At 36.0% G+C, this 17,500-nt stretch overlaps 2 protein-coding genes across 3 annotated transcripts; one reads left to right on the top strand and one right to left on the bottom strand.

Moving 5' to 3' along the window:
- The first annotated feature begins 3,059 nt into the window (after window positions 1-3,059).
- On the top strand, window positions 3,060-4,216 carry LOC137039435 (CD48 antigen-like). The gene is made up of 4 exons (XM_067414746.1): window positions 3,060-3,155; window positions 3,251-3,574; window positions 3,668-3,961; window positions 4,049-4,216. Exons 1-4 carry the CDS (start codon window positions 3,110-3,112, stop codon window positions 4,189-4,191), a joined length of 807 nt encoding a protein of 268 aa, XP_067270847.1. The 5' UTR covers window positions 3,060-3,109; the 3' UTR covers window positions 4,192-4,216.
- A 1,784-nt stretch (window positions 4,217-6,000) lies between these two features.
- On the bottom strand, window positions 6,001-17,500 carry LOC137039434 (uncharacterized). 2 transcript variants are annotated; one of them, XM_067414744.1, is made up of 5 exons: window positions 17,394-17,500; window positions 13,868-14,194; window positions 7,691-8,020; window positions 7,384-7,495; window positions 6,001-6,958 (listed from the first exon to the last, which is right to left on the bottom strand). In XM_067414744.1, the coding sequence occupies exons 1-4, from the start codon at window positions 17,437-17,439 to the stop codon at window positions 7,401-7,403; spliced, it is 798 nt and encodes a 265-aa protein (XP_067270845.1). In that variant the 5' UTR covers window positions 17,440-17,500; the 3' UTR covers window positions 6,001-6,958; window positions 7,384-7,400. The 2 variants fall into 2 exon arrangements, with proteins under 2 accessions (XP_067270845.1, XP_067270846.1); XM_067414745.1 differs by lacking the exons at window positions 6,001-6,958; window positions 7,384-7,495; window positions 7,691-8,020 and adding an exon at window positions 10,955-11,178.

Here is a 17,500-nt window from a genome sequence, read left to right as displayed (position 1 = left end):
TTTCGAACTGGAAAAATGTATAATGTGATTCATCTGGTAGAACATTTTTTAATGGGACTACTTTTGAATAATTATACGTTTCCTTGCAGCTGTATTTGGCATATTAATAACACACAAAAATACATATCTTATTGAGCAGTCAGTAGAGTGGCCAGGGAGTCGGTCATTTTGAAATTCAGTTCACCACCTAAAAATTCTCACAGTAACTCACAAAAATCACTAATGCTCACTTACCGGAAACATTTTCCTCAGTTCAGTCTCAAACCATTCGACATGGGGTGTGTCCCAGTTGAAATGTTGTATCCTTCAAAGGTCGGACTGAGCTTTAAAGGAACAGTCTATCCTATGGAGGATTGTTCTTGTCACCAACTGTGACCGTTGATGAATGACAGTAACATTTTTACTGGACTTTTTTTGAAAGTCATATTACACTGTCTGAAATCCAAACATAGTTCACAACCTGTCTAAATATGTTCACCAATGTCCATTTCTATATATAATAAGAATAAACTGTATATAATCACATCTTAGTAAAATGTCAACATTTAAAGCACTTAAACTTTTTTTATTTTTTTACATTTGTTAGATATTTGAGTAAGTTGAAACCCAATATTTGCATTTTCAAAGTGTAATTCGGCAATTTACCTAAAAAATAAATTCTGTTCTCACTGGCGCTCATTGAATTCTGGTGTTGGCAAGACCTCGAAGGATCCATCTGTTGTGTCCTTCGGGTCACATTTGGAGGTTGCATTTGAAGGGGCCTTTGAATCGGGCTTCATAACAATCATTTGTTTTCTGTCTATAAATGTATCCAAGCAGTTGTTCCCTTGTCTAATAAAATACATCATATATTGAAGTGTCTTTGGTGTTTTCATGGTTTCTACAAAATAAAACCAGAAATTGAGGGCAAGGCAGGTGTGACGTCGCTAATAGGCGATGCATGGACACAGTCCGCATCCTGGTTAAAATTGCTTATATATAACACTGTTCTAGTGTTTTTTTTAGATATTTGAATCCAAAAATCGTACATATTGTGCCTTTAATGTTATTTTACATGTAACCATGTTCGACTATATCCAGCATTCATCAATGTTTAAGAAAAATTAGGTTTAAAATAAACTACTACAATTTAAAAAAATAATAAATAAATTGAAGAGGGGACAATCCCCTAAACTGGGACCATCACAATTTTACAGAAGTTTTAAGCAACATTGCAAATAGCTTTTAAAAATGATACTGCAGAAAATGAGTTGATATTTTTCACTATAGGGCGCTTCGGAAGCGAGATCAGCGTCACATCTGAGGTCTGGAGTGAATGCAGTGTAGTAAAAAAAATACTAAATGTAGTTTCATATCATTTTTCAGTTATAATATAATGAGACACAACAATACAAAAATGTAAAAAATGCACACTATTGTTGCCCCTCCCAAATATAAATGCATTAAACCGCAAAAAAAAAACACCATCTGAACTTTAAATCTCACTTAGTGCACAACAACATTATTAAGGGTCAGTTTGTGTCTGTTGAGACAGACTGTTAAACATCTCTAGAGGATGTGGTCTGGGGGAACTTAGAGACAAAAAAATTGGTCAGTATGAAATGAGAAGTGGAAAATACAAACAGAATAAATGTGCAAACTTGAGTCAAGTCAGCTCTTCAGCGATATCCATTCAGGTTTGGAAATATAGGAAGAGGTTTTGTTAATGCTGGTGGTCCCTAGCCGGTGCCTATGACTGCAGAGAAGAGAAAATGCTGAAAATAAACCACAAGAACTGAGATCTGCAGTCATTCAATTTAGTTCAGAGAGCAGATATCCGTTTAAGATGGCTTACATTCAACGAGTGGAGAATCTTTATCTTAAAACAATTCTAAACATGATGTCTGATCCCCCATGATGTCTGATGTTTTAGTAAAAGGGCGTTTAAGTTATCATGAATCTCACTGTTTTAGGCCTACTTCCCCTCAGAACATAGCCTAAGTGTTATTATTTTCACGCAAGAAACACACTGTTTCCACGGAGTGCTTTAGACACCTGCAGCTCGGTTTCTGAGTTAAAGTGAAACTTCCAGCGGTCTGAGGTGTCAGAGTGACCCGAATTAATGTGGTTTCTGTTGAGTGGACAAACGTCTCGCTCCTGTTCACTATTGCATCTGTGCGGTTGACTGAAGTGTAAATGGGCAAAGACATTATTCTCATACACTGATTCATTGCACAAAAAAACAAAAAAACAAAAAAAAAGTGAATCCATCAACACTGATTCTTTGTGCATTCTTGAACAGCTCATATTTCTCTTTATCTCATGACATTTTGCCTTATACAGCCAATAATAACCAACTAAAGTGCTGCAAAGAGCAAACGAGTGCTGCAAAATTCTGGAGAGAAAAATAACAGCACCTCTGACGAGAATAAGAGCTGTGAAAGAGGTCAAAGGTAGTAAGTCTGCACAAAACTGAGTTATTATTGCCTATTGGCCCCACTTTGGGTGGCCTTATAGTACATCAAAATATGTATTGTGTTCATATTGTATATCAAAACACGGTTATTTTGCTGTTATTGAGGTGGAATACAGTTAAAGTTAGGGACAAGTGTGGTGGAATGGGTTAGTTTAAGGTGTAAGGGATGTGTCAACAACAGCATTTTAGTAGAGTGTAAAAATGTAGCTACACAATAAATGCATCGTATCAAATTATTAATTTAAATGTTAGTGCATAAAGGCCACCTAAAGTGGGTCCGCCTATTGCAACAGAGTAACTATGGAAACAAGTGATAAACCCATGAGTCTGTTTTGCGGTGTTGTTAAAAGCTAGGGGGTAAAAACCAGGATGCGAAACTTAGCCACGACGTCAGTATCTCAGCTTCTGTGCTCCTATCAGTGCAGTGCGGAACGCGAGCAGACTAAAGGGGTCTTCTGATTGGCTGAAGAGTTTTTCTCCCCCGATTGGCTCCAACCCGCAAGTTATCTACAGTCAGATATTGCGTTTAAGATAATGAAACGATATTAAAGACACGCGACACTGGTGTTTCATGGAATCAACCTGATGTTTTTTTTTTTTTTTTTTTTTTTTTTTAAAGCCATTTGTCGAATTTACCTCAAACGGTTGAAGAAAATGATTCAAGCTGTTTTGTTCTGTTTATGTTGTTTTGTTCTGGATGGTGAGTTAACCAAACTCTTTGGAGCATTCAAATGGTTTCGATTTTCTTTTCTTTTTTCCCTTTAAATATTTATGTAATCTAATCGTGTTCTCCAGGAGTGTTTGGTGCTGAGACTGATGAGATAAACGTGCCGGTGATGGAGGGAGGTTTCTTCACGCTCCGCACCGGTCTGACTGAAATACAGAGCGACGATGAGATCGAGTGGAGGTTTGGGTCGAACAAAACTCGCATAACCAAAATAGCGGCGGGAGACGTTACTACATATGATGACGAGAAATTTAGAGACAGAATGCAGCTCGAAAGACAGACTGGAGATCTCACCATCACAAACGCCAGTAATGAACACAGCGGAGTTTATCAGCTGAGCATCATAATCAGGAGAAAGAAGACAATCAAGCGCTTCGCTGTCACTGTTTTTGGTGAGTCTAAATTACATTGTTGTAATTTGTAAATAATAGGCTAAGTCTTTGTTTTATTTATTTTTGGTTCCCTTTTGTCTTGTGTTTTACTAGCACCTCTGCCCGTTCCTGTAATCTTCAGTGACTCCTCACAATGTCCTTTATCTGCTGAAAGATCATCAAGGGTCGTCCTGTGTTCAGTGTTGAATGTGAGTCATGTGACTCTCTCCTGGTTCAAAGGAAACAGTGTATTGTCCAGCATTAGTGTGTCTAATCTCAGCATCAGTCTCTCTCTACCTCTGGAGGTGGAATATCAGGATAACAACACCTACAGCTGTGTGCTCAACAATCCCATCAGCAACCAGACCAGACTTCTGGACATCACTCAGCTCTGTCAGATACCTTCAGGTACTCTGGATCCAACTTGGTGGATTTTTTGTGAAAGAGATTTTATTCTGCAAAATTTTCAGTGGTCAATTTATTGTCTTTCCTCAGACTGTGATCTTTGTTTTGACACTACTGAAGCTGTGATCCGATTGGTCGTCACTGCTGTGATTGGCGTGGCTGCTGTGGCTGCTGTAGTTCTTCTGGTTAAGGACATCAGAAGAGTCGAAAGAGCACAGACATTCGAACAGTGATGTAGGCTACATGATATTTAATAACAATAATAAACAGTCTCTGCTTTTTTGTTCCTTTTGATATCTGCTTCAGTATTTTTTTTCTTCTTTATTGCAACATTATAGTTAAATTCAACCAAAAATGAAAATTCTGTCATTAATTCCTCACTCTCATGTCATTTCCAGACCTGTAAGTCTTTTGTTCATCTTCAGAACACAATATATATTTTTGATGAAATCCGAGAGGTTTCTGACCCCACATAGACTGCAACACATTGACCACTTTCAAGGTCCAGAAAGGAGTAAAGACATTGTTAAAATAGTCCATGTGACTACAGTAGTTCAACCTTCATGTTAATGTTATTCACATGTTAATGTGCTGTTGGGCTATTTACCAACGGGGTAATCTAGCACTCGGAAAGCGTTCCACCCATAGGGGCGGCCATTGCTAACCAAGCCTAAGACTAGGTCGCAGCTCCTAAATGATTTAATTAAGAGGTATCCTACCTAACCAGATGGCAGCAGAGAGGGGGAGACACACTTTACAACGAAAATACAATGTATTAGAGTAAAATAATGACAGGCAATTCATATAATGATAAAAGCTTGATCGTTAAGATACTCTTTTTGTAACTGACCTAGTAAGAAATTTTATAACTTCTCCCATTCTACAAATCAGTGCTCTAACTGCAGAAATAAAAGTCATAGTTAAAACAAAAAGCGGAAGGAACCATGCAGCAGTGGACCGGTGATGACTTGGGTCAGCACACAGTATACAGGGTCTTAAAGCACACTATTCCAGCCACACCAATCATACAATAGTGGCGTGTGGAAGTTTTTGTAAACAACCCTACAAGTTTTCTTAAACCATCAAAATACGAGGACAATATTTTTATACTTGTATATTTTAAATATTTAAAAATAGGCCTATGAGGGAAGAACAAAACACTTGGTGAAGGTATTTATCTGACAAAATTATTTGGCAAAAAAGGCAAACCATAGCTACAGTTTTCAGGAAAAAAAGCTCACAGGAAAAGAAGCATACATTGACGGCAACTTAATCAATTATTAATATTTAATTGGTCCTCTCGTTTTTGGATGTGCTCATAATTTCTTTTTATGACATCCTGGAAAATTATGTCTGTACCCTTGCAGCCTCACTATTGGTTGATTCAGTGGATGAGGGCAGCCATTTTGGGTTGACATTATTGTTGTCTGTAGTTTGCAACACTTATGAGCAACCTCACTAAGCACTTAAGAATCAGTCTTAGGCTTTACTGAAAGTTGCTTTTAGCTTATAATGAAAGTCTCCGAATCCTTATTTTTTAAGTTTAAAAACTTTTTTTAAGAGTTTAACTAATACTTTTTTAAGAATTTTTGGAGGTCTTAGGGTGGACAATTAATCCGTGAAAGTTAATACACAGAAAAAAATATTTTTTTGCGGTAATCTTAAATCAAAATCTGAGAAGTAACTTCCGGTCTGGAAATGGCGTTCCTTCTCAGATTCCGGCAGTTTGAGTTTGAAAATGCGTAACCACTCCCCTCCAGCCGTTAGTCTGCTGTGAGCGAGGGATGGAGACGAGGAGTGCTGAAGTAAAACCCTGCCCTCTGTTCAATATTCTGTTTCACTTGGAAATACGTCACAGCACTGAAGAAAACTCATTTGCTACTTCCATTTCAGTGGGACATTAAAACTGTTCTTAAGAGCATTTCTGAGAGGTTTTATGCATACAGGCCCTGATTGCAAGATAAATTAAACAACAATCTTATAACTTGAACAGAATCTTTGCTTAATTTTACTGACTTGTTCCAGCAAAATAATACAATGAGTTTAACAAATCCATTAGGAAGAATTTTAATATAGATGGTCATTTTTATACAACAAAAGACTAACTAAGAGTACCATTTTTTTGCCTGTCCTTTTAAAAAGAGATTTTAATATTGATCTGACTCCACATGGGCCTTAAAGTAATAATCACTTTGGATTCAGCCAACATTTATAGGATTTACAGTAATATGATGTTCACAATTTCCATTCCAGTAGTCAAGCATTAGGCAGATAAATGCATTAGGCATGATATATGTTGAGAAAAATACACAATTAAAAAAAAAAGCATACTACAAAAATGCTCAGCATTACACTATACGGCTTGATTTAAAGATTTGTAAACTGTCTTTTTAATACACTGATGCAAATACATTTCTGTCATGACAAGTCTGAGTATTTGGCATGGTAATGGATATCACAATGTTTATATACTAGATTTGGTATTGGCAGAATAGATCTGCTATGCTGCTGCTGTTGTTATTGCTGCAGCTTTAGAGCAAGTACGGGACTTATTACTGCCAATACACAAACAACTGCTGTGAGCAAATAAGACATGCTGCTGCTGTGCAATATAGCGTTTATGAATTACCCATAGCAGATCTATACAGGTGGAGCTGGGTGCGCTGCAACTGCAACAGAATATACTAACCAAGTATTTGAAGGTTGCGCAGTGAACTCATTGGCTACTGATACAGCAGGAACCAATCAGCTGTGCCCTACAGAAAATCATGTGATTACAAACAGATTGAGTAAAGGACCTATTAGCCTATTAGAGTTTCATGACAGAACTTTCTACCAAAGTGTTTATAAAAATTTTTTTACGTAATCAAAATAAAATAAAGCTCTTGTTCATTTATACAGCAGCTTATGTTCATATTGGTAAAGTGATTATGTACTGTTGTGGATCTTCTCATTATTCATCCTGATTGCGAGGTTCAATCACCTTTTCTGCACTGAAACCTGTTATAAAAACACAGAAAGAGTCGTAGTAAAAAGAATGTTAAAAATTGTAATTAATAAATTATAGTTTTGATAATAATAATGATACACAGTATTTTCTTACACACTGTAGGAAATATGTTGTGATTAGTAAAAGTTAAATAAAATGTTAATTTAGTGACGCCAAGTCAATTGTGTATCTGAGTTGTGATGTTAAATAAATATTTTAAGCATTTTTATAATTTCTTGGTTCATGAACAAATTGTTCTGTTTAGCAAATCAAACTAAACTGTCTGAAACAGTTTGCGGCTTGAGCGCTCCAGTTGGGCCTGAGACAAATTAGATGATTTTTAAAAATCTTAACCAATTTTAAAGCTGTGGGAGATCACAAACTTCACTTCATTTCATATTTGTCTCTTGCTATATGATTTGTATGTAATACTTACCCCCTTGGTGTGGTTACTTATACTTCTTTCAGTAAAAAAACAGCTACAGCCCAAAGCATCAGACCAACACTGGCACCAGATATCCCTGATACAGCACCTGACCGATCTGAACCTGTAATGATAAACACAGACATTAGTGTGTGTGTGTGTGTGTGTGTGTGTGTGTGTGTGTGTGTGTGTGTGTGTGTGTGTGTGTGTGTGTGTGTGTGATCTATAACACACACTATAAACATCAGCTCTATATAACCTAGTTCACAGACCACAAATATAAATGAGATCTTGATTTTAAAATATTTAAAGCTCTCACCTGTGACAGTAACACTGAAGCTCTTCTCTAAAGTATATGTGCTTTTGATGATCTTTAGCTGATAAAGTCCTGAGACTTTAGGATCGGTGTTGCTGATTTTGAGATCTCCAGTTTGAATATTCAGGTGCAGTCTGTTTGTAAATCGTATGTCGTCTTCATTATATAATAGCATTCCTTTCTCTCTGTCAGTTTTTACTATGAATGTTTTTTGAGGTCCAAACGTCCATTCGATCACATCATCTCTTGGTATATCAGTAATGCGAGTCTGTAGAGTGACAGGATCTCCCTGCATCACTGATATAGGCTTTGTGCCATCTGCCTCAAACATACCTGTAGAAAAACAAACAAAACAAGAACAATGTTGATAAATGTATCCAAACAGTTGCTAATAAACTGGAGTTTTTTAGTTTTTATTAGACTAAATTGTCTAATAAAACGCATAATATATAATAATTTCTACGCAAATCAAGGGTATATAGCGCGGATATGACAACATTGATAAGCAATGCACAGACACGGTCCGTGTCCAGGTTTAAAATGGATGATTTCTCTGGATTTAAACATTACTGGAACCTTTTAGGATAATGTAAGTACACAAGTCAACAAAGTGTATAAACATTGTTCGAATGTTTTCTGTATATCTAAAAATCTTACATAGGTACAGTGTCTTTAAACTGGATTTATATGACTTGCCTCAGGTGACCCCATCCCTTAAAAGCATGTGACCAGGTCTTAATCAGAATAAGCTTTGGTATGAACCGAAGCCCAAATATACAGAAGACTAGGGGGGAAATGACATGATATTAAACATGATATGTTTAACCCTTGTTTCCTATGGGGGGACAAAAAAAATGTCTTTCCTCCAGGGGGCGCAGTATAAAAAGACAAATCTCACTCTATTGATTGAGTCATATTCAAATCTGAAGATATTCTTCTTACTCGGAGAAAGTCATAATAAATGTATTAATTGCAAAGGTTGTACCTGAATCAAATGGAAATCTGCAACAGCGAATGATTCAGCAAAACGCCTTATTCTGAATCTTCTGATTTAAACATCTAAACGGAAAAATACAAAAATGATAAGGTGTATTGGCCTACTCACCACTAAAAGTAATACGGAATTTCCTGTGTAAAATCATTTTGCTGGTGTTTATCTCCACTTTATAATCTCCAGACTGATTGCGGATTTTCTTGATGGTGATTTCTCCAGTCTCTTTATTCAGATGAATGTTACTCATCGCGTCAACAGGGCCGTTTAATCCATTAACTTGCTCGAAACCATCACTGGTTCAGAGGTGTGAATGTTTACGTTTACTACATGCTTTTACTGTGAAAGGTTTTATAAAAAATGACAAACGATACGTCATTCGAAAGTTCAAAGACTCTGTGTTTTATATATTTACGATCGTGATGTAACGAGACTAAATATTTGAATTCCTGTCAAAAGAAAGCATTAATACACCTAACATCAAAACTCGCAGTTTTGAGCTGTTTTTGTCCAATGGTGATGACAGATAAATTCAGTCATAAAAAAGCCAGCGCAGTTTCTATGGCATTGATAATGAAAACAAAATAAAATATTTATTTTGGTCCAAACAGTGGTCCTTTAAAAATAATTTCGACGAATTCTGCTTTACTTAAGTAACATTTATTGTAAGATAATTATAACTCTTGTTGATTTACAGATAAATTATGTACTGCACGCTGTGTGTTTCAGTAGTAAAATAATATTTGTCATGTTTGTCATAGTCGTACGAAATGAACCCCACATCGTTCTCTGTGCAGCGCTGATTGGTCAGTGATTTACAGCGCTACCTTGAGATGTAGGCTAAAAACGAGCATGAACCAATAATATCTGCATGCAGTCATTAAATGTAAAGCATGTGAAATTTTGCTGAATGTAAAATGTGGAATAGTCACGAATAGTCAGATCAATGGCCTACAAAAATTATTTGTATTTCACAATCAGTCTTGTACTTTTTCCAAGCACAAAACTTACGTAGGCATATAGATATCGTAATAGTTATTCTTACAAAAGGTGTATTTAATAACGAAAGTGCTACTTTCATCACCAAATGGAACTGCAAAAAAATAAATAAATAATATATATAGACTAAGACTATAGCCTATTCAGACAGGTCTCCTGAACAACGCTGTCTGTCACTTATCTGTATTGCCCCTGGTCGTTCCAAACAGACATTTCTGCCACAAACGAACTCCACTGACTGACCCAGTGTTGCTAGCAATATATGTCAGTTTGGCCTGACAAACAGATGAGTGTTTGATATGCCACATAACATCCATACATGTTAGGCCATACTTTTCGGCAGGTAAACTGTACAAATTAATTATTTAAAGTGGTCTCTACATATTAAAATGGATTAAACGACATTCAAATTAAAAACACTTAACTTCATCACACATTACACTCCTTAACTCTTAAAGACAACGTGAAACAGCATTTGCAACATATATTATATTTTCATAGTGAGTGAAACAGAATCAAACCAGTTTGGGGGGGGGGGGGGTGTATGAACAACAGGCCAAATGTGTACAGACCTAAGGCAGCAAATATTGATGTAGCTTGTATGAGGCAGAGTAAATAGATGTAAGAAATAAAGACAATTACAAATGTGGGCAGAGAGAAGAGAGAAGGTAGTACAAACGTGTGCAGAGCAGACGACAAAACAACAATCTGGAATTACAGATTTGGGGATATAAGGCAAATTGTTGAGAATAAACTGAGAACAGAAGAGTAGGTATAAAGGAAAGACTTGGCCACCAGAAACCTCTATTCATGTTTGTGATTGTGATTTTCCATTGTGCTTTCAAAGTGATGCTATTTCAGTTATAAATATTTAAAGATCCAACAATTCTGCTAATGTTTATTCAATGTTTATACTGTATTTCACCTCATATTAAATACTAATTGCCCTATTTAGAGTCTCATAGTACCATTTTAAAAAGTACGTCTAAGAAATGTATTTATAAGAAAAAGTCTTAAATAAATGTAATTTTTAGTGGCTCCATCTTTAGATTTCAGTTATATCTTGTTCAGGCCTATGGCTTTAATTTAATACATTTTTTTGTTATTCTGGCAGAGTTTTGTATATTTTTTTTCAAATTATATTTTATTGAGAATTTAATGAGAATTCTTTTTTTAAATATTTAAGCTTCTTATACTCCTTTTCTACAGTAATGTATTTAATGCTGATACTTGAACATCAAACTCTCATGTCTCATCTTTCTAAAGAGCCGTCAGTTATCGCTGTAGTCCAGAAGGTTCCTGAACTGTGACTGTTTTAGTTTGTGAAGGTCAGGTTTGGGTTTGAGCTCAACTAGTGGGGGCGACAGTTAACAGGTTAAGTCAGCAATGAGGGCGCCTTGTTCTCCAAACCACTGTATCACATCATCTCTTTGTATTTCAGTAACACCAGTGTGTAGTGTGACCGAATCTCCCTCCACCACTGACACGGTCTCCACAACATCTGTCTCAACAAGAAACACATGAAGGGAACAAACAGAAACAGAGATTAAGCTTTTAAATATCCATAATAACTCTTGTAAATACACGTACAGTAAGGTTCAAACATCTAAGAGCACATTGAAAATCTGTGGCTTTAAAATCTAATTTAAACCTGGAAATTAAAAATAGGACATTTTGAAATATTTTGAACATTTTAAAAAAGCAGAAATGTTATGATGTAAAATATTTCAAATTCTGCACTTTGCACTAATAACATTTTAGTAAATGAATGTCATTGAGGATGCATTTTGTACAGCTCAAGATGCTCTTTAAATTTTTTTTTTTTCATGTAGCTTAAGTAAATTTAAAACATTCATTAAAATGCAATAAAGCACACAAAATAAATATTCTAACAAAATTATTTGAATTCTTGCTTTTAAATCATTGGGTCTTAATAAAATATCACAAGGAATTAAATATTACTATTAATCTTCAAATTTAAAATCAATTTCAACCAGGAAATGATTATAATTTTTTTTTCTTTTTATCATGTCTTTGCATGTCTTTGTCCATGGAATCTTCAAAATGCAATAGATTAATCTAACATAGGTTAAATTCACGTCTCACCCAGTTTCACATTCCTCAAACTGCACTGACTTTCTACTAATAACTCTTTATTGACATATTTGATTTCTTATCAACTTATTTTCAACTAATTTGGTAAACATTATAATTTGTCTGCATCAAAAAAAATGTTCCTCGTTCATTATATACAAAATCACAGAGATTTTATTTTTCTCCCACATTTACCTTTGTCTTGTGCTTTGTGAAGCACATTTTTCTGTAAGGCTGCTTCAGAACTATATGTATTGTGAAAAGCTACACAAATAATTTGAGTTGAATAGAAAATGGATTTAAAAAATCTCAATTAACTTATTTTGAATGTACCTCGGGTGGAATAAAAACACTATCATTGAACACACTAACCATAAATGAATTCAATATGCCATAGCTTATTCACAAATCATGAAAAGCTTTATCATTTCTTAAAATTAGAGCAAATCTATGACCCAGCTTTGTGACTACCCACTTCCTAGTTCACACAAAAAAATATAATATATATTTATGCGTGCGTGCGTGCATGCGTGCGTGCGTGTGTGTGAGTGTGTGAGAGAGAGAGGTTAGTTGGTGGCTGGATGTAAAGAGCGCACAATGAAAGAAGTGGATAACAAAAATAGTCTTTATTAAAAATGTATTATTTAATATCCAAATAAAATTCAATAATATTTGTAGCCTAGAAATCTAGACGCACCCTAGCGGCAGCAAATCTAATCTGCCCGCAAGTGTTGTCTAGCAACTCCCAATACCCTTCTAGCTCTGCTTCACCTTCGTTGCTCTGGTTGGTTGTAGCGCTATCCTATCGCGTGCAGAGGGAGTTTGAAAGACAACCGTTTATCCCGCCCCTCAGATTGAGCCCTGTCAATGGTGAGTTTCCAGACCAAACATCTTGATATGGGTCTGGCTTTTCAGGCTAGTTAAAGGGGTGATGAACTGAGAAATCAACTTTCCCTTGAGCTTTTGATATATACAAGGTCATGGTAATATAAGATTATCCTGTAAGTTTCAGAGCTGAAGACTTCCTTTTTAGTCAAAGAAAAGCTTAGACACCAGGCCCAGAAAACGATCATGAGCTTCATTCTTACATCAAAGCGCGATGAAACACCATCTCTACAGAACGTATAATTCAGTAGCCCTGCCCACCGACGCATGGAGCTGTTCAGTTGATCACAAGACAGCAGCAGTAAACATGTGGAAGATGATAAGATATTGTGGAAGAACACAGTCGCTGCATAAGCTTCCTTCAGATCATAATATTAGCAATGTGTGATACTTCATTTATTTTTAATGAAGTTCCAGCTCACGTGGGGAAGAAAGTTTTGTGCGTTCGCTTCATTTCACTGCGGAATCGTTTGTAAACAAGCCTCAAGTGCTGGATTTGCAGACACAATTTTGTGCTTTCTGAATCCGACAGGAATGGTGCAACACACTTATGTGAGTAAAACGTCTTTTTTATATGTAATAGTACTAGTCCTGGGGCTGTACCAGACCAAAACGTATGCCCGTTGGCAGATACTCTTTCTCGATCTGGGCGCCCACGTGTATGTGTGAGCGCACGGTTTGCGCTTATAATATCGCCTAGCCGTGGGCGTTTACTTCCAAGTCTGCAGCGCGTCACACCCATCATAACCCAGAGTTCAGAAGAGAGCCTCAAAACCAGTGTAGAAAATAGCCTATTACTTATTAATGATGTTTTTGAATGTAAAAACCACATGAACGTCATTAGTTGACCTCAGACAACAGTAAAAAAAAAAGTTTTAAAAAGCCAGTTCATGACATCTTTAAATTTTTTAGAACAGTCTTTAAGGGTTAAACACTTAACAAAAGTCTTCATAAATTATATAAATTAGAAATAAAAAGAATAGACACCAGTACATATTTAAGGTCTTATTTTTGCTTCTTCACACTTGAATGGTTTAATAGCCCTTGAATGAATGATAGTGTGATCATATAGCGAAGCCAAAGTTAAAAGTATATAAAAATTAATACAACTAAATAGTTAACCCATTAAAGTAACCCTTGTGATTATTAATTCATATAAATTATTCATCAACATTTAATCCAGATGAAAAGATAGTAATATATTTACTCACCATAGACAGTAACATGGAATTTCTTGGATGTCTCAGTTGAGCCGATGAAGAATAGTTCATAGAGTCCATCATGTTCAGTTCTGATGTTTGTGATGGTCAGAGATCCAGTCTGTTTGTCCAGCTTCAGTCTGTCTCTGAATTGCTCATCGTCAACCGATGTAGTGATGATTCCATCTTTGATTCTACCAACGATGGACTGACCAAACATCCACTGTATCTCTTTATCTCTCTGTATGTCAGTGACACCAGTGTTTAGAGTGACAGAATCTCCCTTCATTACTAATACTGGCTTCACTTCTGTCACATCTGTCAGAGCAACAAACAAACCTGAAGAACAAACAGAAGCAATATTGACAACCATACAATTGAATAAGGTACAATTATTTAGGTGCTAAAATAAAAAAGTAAAAATTTGAAATTAATACTAAAATGAATATTAGACTTTTTATGATGAGTCTGGTTTGTCTTAGGAAGTTGGCCAACTTTAATATTGACAGGACATTGATGACACTTTCATTGATTTGCTGATTTCCCTCTATAAAAGTGTTTTTTTTTTTAAATGTAAATAATCGTAGTAAAGTGCTAGGTGTGAAAGTGCCTGTTACTGGTAACACTTCATAATAACTTTCATTAATAAATCATTAACAAACATTACATATTGCTTAACAGACCATTAGTTAATATACACTATATTGGCAAAAGTTGTGGGACACCTGCCTTTACATGCGCATGTGACATCTCATTCTTAATCCATAAGGAATTTCTTATGGCTGGAACTTCTGGGAAGGCTTTCCACAAGTTTTAGGAGTTTATGGGAATTTTTTTGGGAGCATGAGCTGGGAGCATGAATGTCCAAAATGTCTTGGTATGCAGAAGCATTAAGAGTTTCTTTAACTGGAACTAAGTGGCCAAGCCCAACCCCTGAAAATCAACCCCACACCATAATCCCTCCTCCCCCAAACATTACATTTGGCTCAATGGAGTCAGGCAAGTACCGTTCTCCTGGCAACTGCCAAACTCAGACTCTTCCATCAGATTGCCAGACAGAGAAGCATGATTGGTCACTCCAGAGAACACGTCTCCACTGCTCTAGAGTCCAGAGGTGGTGTGCTTTACACCACTGCATCCAACGCTTTGCATTGCAATTGGTGATGTAAGGCTTGGATGAGCTGCTCGGCCATGGAAATCCATTCCATGAAGCACTCTATGCACTGTTCTTGAGCTCATCTGAAGGCCACATGAAGTTTGAAGGTCTGTAGCTATTGACTGCAGAAAGTTACAGACTTCTGCGCTCTGTGCGACTCAGCATGCGCTGACCCCGCTATGTGACTTTACGTGGCCTAACAATTAATGGCTGAGTTGCTGTTGTTCCCAATTACTTCCACTTTGTTATAATACCACTAACAGTTGACCGTGGAATATTTAGTAGGGATGGCTGATGCAAAACGTTTCGACGCTGTGTCGAGATCCCGAAGCGCAGATGTTTCGAAACACTGCTCCGAACTGTGATTCGAAACCCCGATGTCACGTGACTATGGCTAAATCACTCTTCAAAGTGTTTCATCAGGTCACGCCTGCTGAAACTGCTTTGATTGCAAGGGATGGGAACAAACAACGCAGTAACACATCTGTTAATCCATCTTCACTTCGAGTGCTTTGTGAGAGGACAGATAGATATGGAGGCTCCACATAAGAGATGCCGCATATCTGTGGTGTGGGAGCATTTCCATTTGGAAACATCAAATAAAATGAAATGTATTATTTGTGATAGGCAGCTAGTCTACTGCAACAATACATCATCCATAATGCGCCATTTGAGGAGCACTCATCCTGCCCCTGTACCTAGGCCTGCTACTGACAATGCTGGTCCGTCTAAGCAAGGTATGCATTGTTTTGAAATATAATTCAGATAAAATCATAAAGTGTTGGTTGGACAATGTTTAGAAAGTTGGTGAGCAGTTTCAGTCTTCATTTAACTTTATGGAGATATGTCATCTGAATAACTATGTAATGTATACTTCATAAATGCTGTCAGTTTATGGGGGGAAGAACAAGAATATAAAATATGCATGATAAAGTTGTGAAATTCATTCGAGAGCAGCCATAGTGAAAGTGCTGGTCTTTGCTGGTCTGAATCATGAGCTCAGAAACCTTTTTTACTCACTGTTACTTTAATAAATGTATACTTTTGATTGATAACTCCGATCATTGAACTTGGGGAGGACTTTGGGGAAAAAAGTCTGACAATTGAAATATAATGTACTTGTTAATTTTAACTAATTTAGTGATTAGGACATTACATAATGATTAACAGATCATTATTTACTGTAAATTAAAAGGGCTTACAAATGCCATTAAACTTTCAATTCATGATCATGCAAGTGATTTTAACAGATGTTATATTTACTATGATTAAACGCTTATTTGTACATTTAAATGCTAACAAATGTCTTTAAACTTCAGATCATATCAAAAGCATTTTAATTAGTAATTTGAAGCACTTCACATACTACACATTATTCATTAACTCATAACCAGAGTCTTTTAAGGTCATACATAGCCTACTCCCCTACAGAGAGACAGTAAAAAGATAAAGTCTACAGTGTTCTCTGTGTACAAACATGAGGAATTTATAGGATGTAAAAAGAAAACAATAGCAAATGGAACGGAACATGCAATCATATTAAATGACAGAACATGCTAAAAAGCTGTTTATATGTTAAAAGATCAAACGGGACAACGTCTTTTTACATACAAATCTTTAAAATTAAATTGTGCTGTGGTCGGGTTGGGGAGGTAAACTGATTGCCTGAATTATATAAATCGTCCTATTGCCTAGCTACTGTATAAAGGGCAACAGAAATCGTTCTACTCGACTTTCAATAGTTTTAAAAAACGATAGTTTCTAATTTAATGGGAGCCTAATGGGGCAGGCCTATTAAAACCAAAATATCGAAATAGCGTTGAAGGAAGAAGAAAAAAAAAGATTTATCACGCATTACAAATATAACACAAAAACGTAAAATAAAAAAAATAAAAAATCATATTGTCATAAATAAACAAATGCTGAGAGGAGTGATCGCTTGAAGTCCCTTGAATAGGCTACCCGAGAGTATTTTACAGCGTTAGTAAACACTAAATAAAGACCAGAGAGAGAGAGTCACCTGATTTTATTTTGCATTCCGCTAAAACAGTAAACAATAAGTTTGTGTGGCCATAAGGTTTCACGAAAATTAGTGTAGAATAGCCTATTAAAGGTCGTCAGCACCCACTAGAGTTCATTACTGACCAATTTACCCACAAATGACAATTATAATGCTGCAAGTTTTCTGAATGTACTTAGTGCGCTCTTTAGCAAAACGTCTATTTGTAGACTAAATAATAAAAGTTTCCATATACAAAAATAATAATTAAAAAATGGAGATTTAAAACAAATAAATAAATAAAATAAATTAAAAAAACAGAAAGCAATGCGAATTTTCTGTTTCCGGTTTATATTGAAACTGAAAGTGTCTTTCAGGCTTACCGTCCATGAGCAATAAAATCCCCCAAAGGAAAGAATGGTTCCTCATATTGATGCCGCAACTGACCGCTTCCAAACTGAATGACAGCAGAGATCCAACAGGACTTGAT

The sequence above is a fragment of the Pseudorasbora parva genome, chromosome 14, assembly GCF_024679245.1.
Source record: "Pseudorasbora parva isolate DD20220531a chromosome 14, ASM2467924v1, whole genome shotgun sequence".
NCBI classification, from domain to species: domain Eukaryota; kingdom Metazoa; phylum Chordata; class Actinopteri; order Cypriniformes; family Gobionidae; genus Pseudorasbora; species Pseudorasbora parva.
The sequence above is the reverse complement of the archived record's forward strand: the minus strand, read 5'-3'. Positions and strand labels throughout refer to the sequence as shown.

Excerpts from the sequence above, each read along its gene's own strand:
- LOC137039434 (XM_067414744.1), bottom strand. The coding sequence starts at position 17,439 with ATGAGGAACCATTCTTTCCTTTGGGGGATTTTATTGCTCATGGACG. Across the intron at positions 14,195-17,393 it reads GATTTTATTGCTCATGGACG|GTTTGTTTGTTGCTCTGACA; the intron begins GTAAGCCTGAAA and ends TTTGTTCTTCAG. Across the intron at positions 8,021-13,867 it reads ATTCCATGTTACTGTCTATG|GTATGTTTGAGGCAGATGGC; the intron begins GTGAGTAAATAT and ends GTTTTTCTACAG.
- LOC137039435 (XM_067414746.1), top strand. The coding sequence starts at position 3,110 with ATGATTCAAGCTGTTTTGTTCTGTTTATGTTGTTTTGTTCTGGATG. Across the intron at positions 3,156-3,250 it reads ATGTTGTTTTGTTCTGGATG|GAGTGTTTGGTGCTGAGACT; the intron begins GTGAGTTAACCA and ends CGTGTTCTCCAG. Across the intron at positions 3,962-4,048 it reads GCTCTGTCAGATACCTTCAG|ACTGTGATCTTTGTTTTGAC; the intron begins GTACTCTGGATC and ends GTCTTTCCTCAG.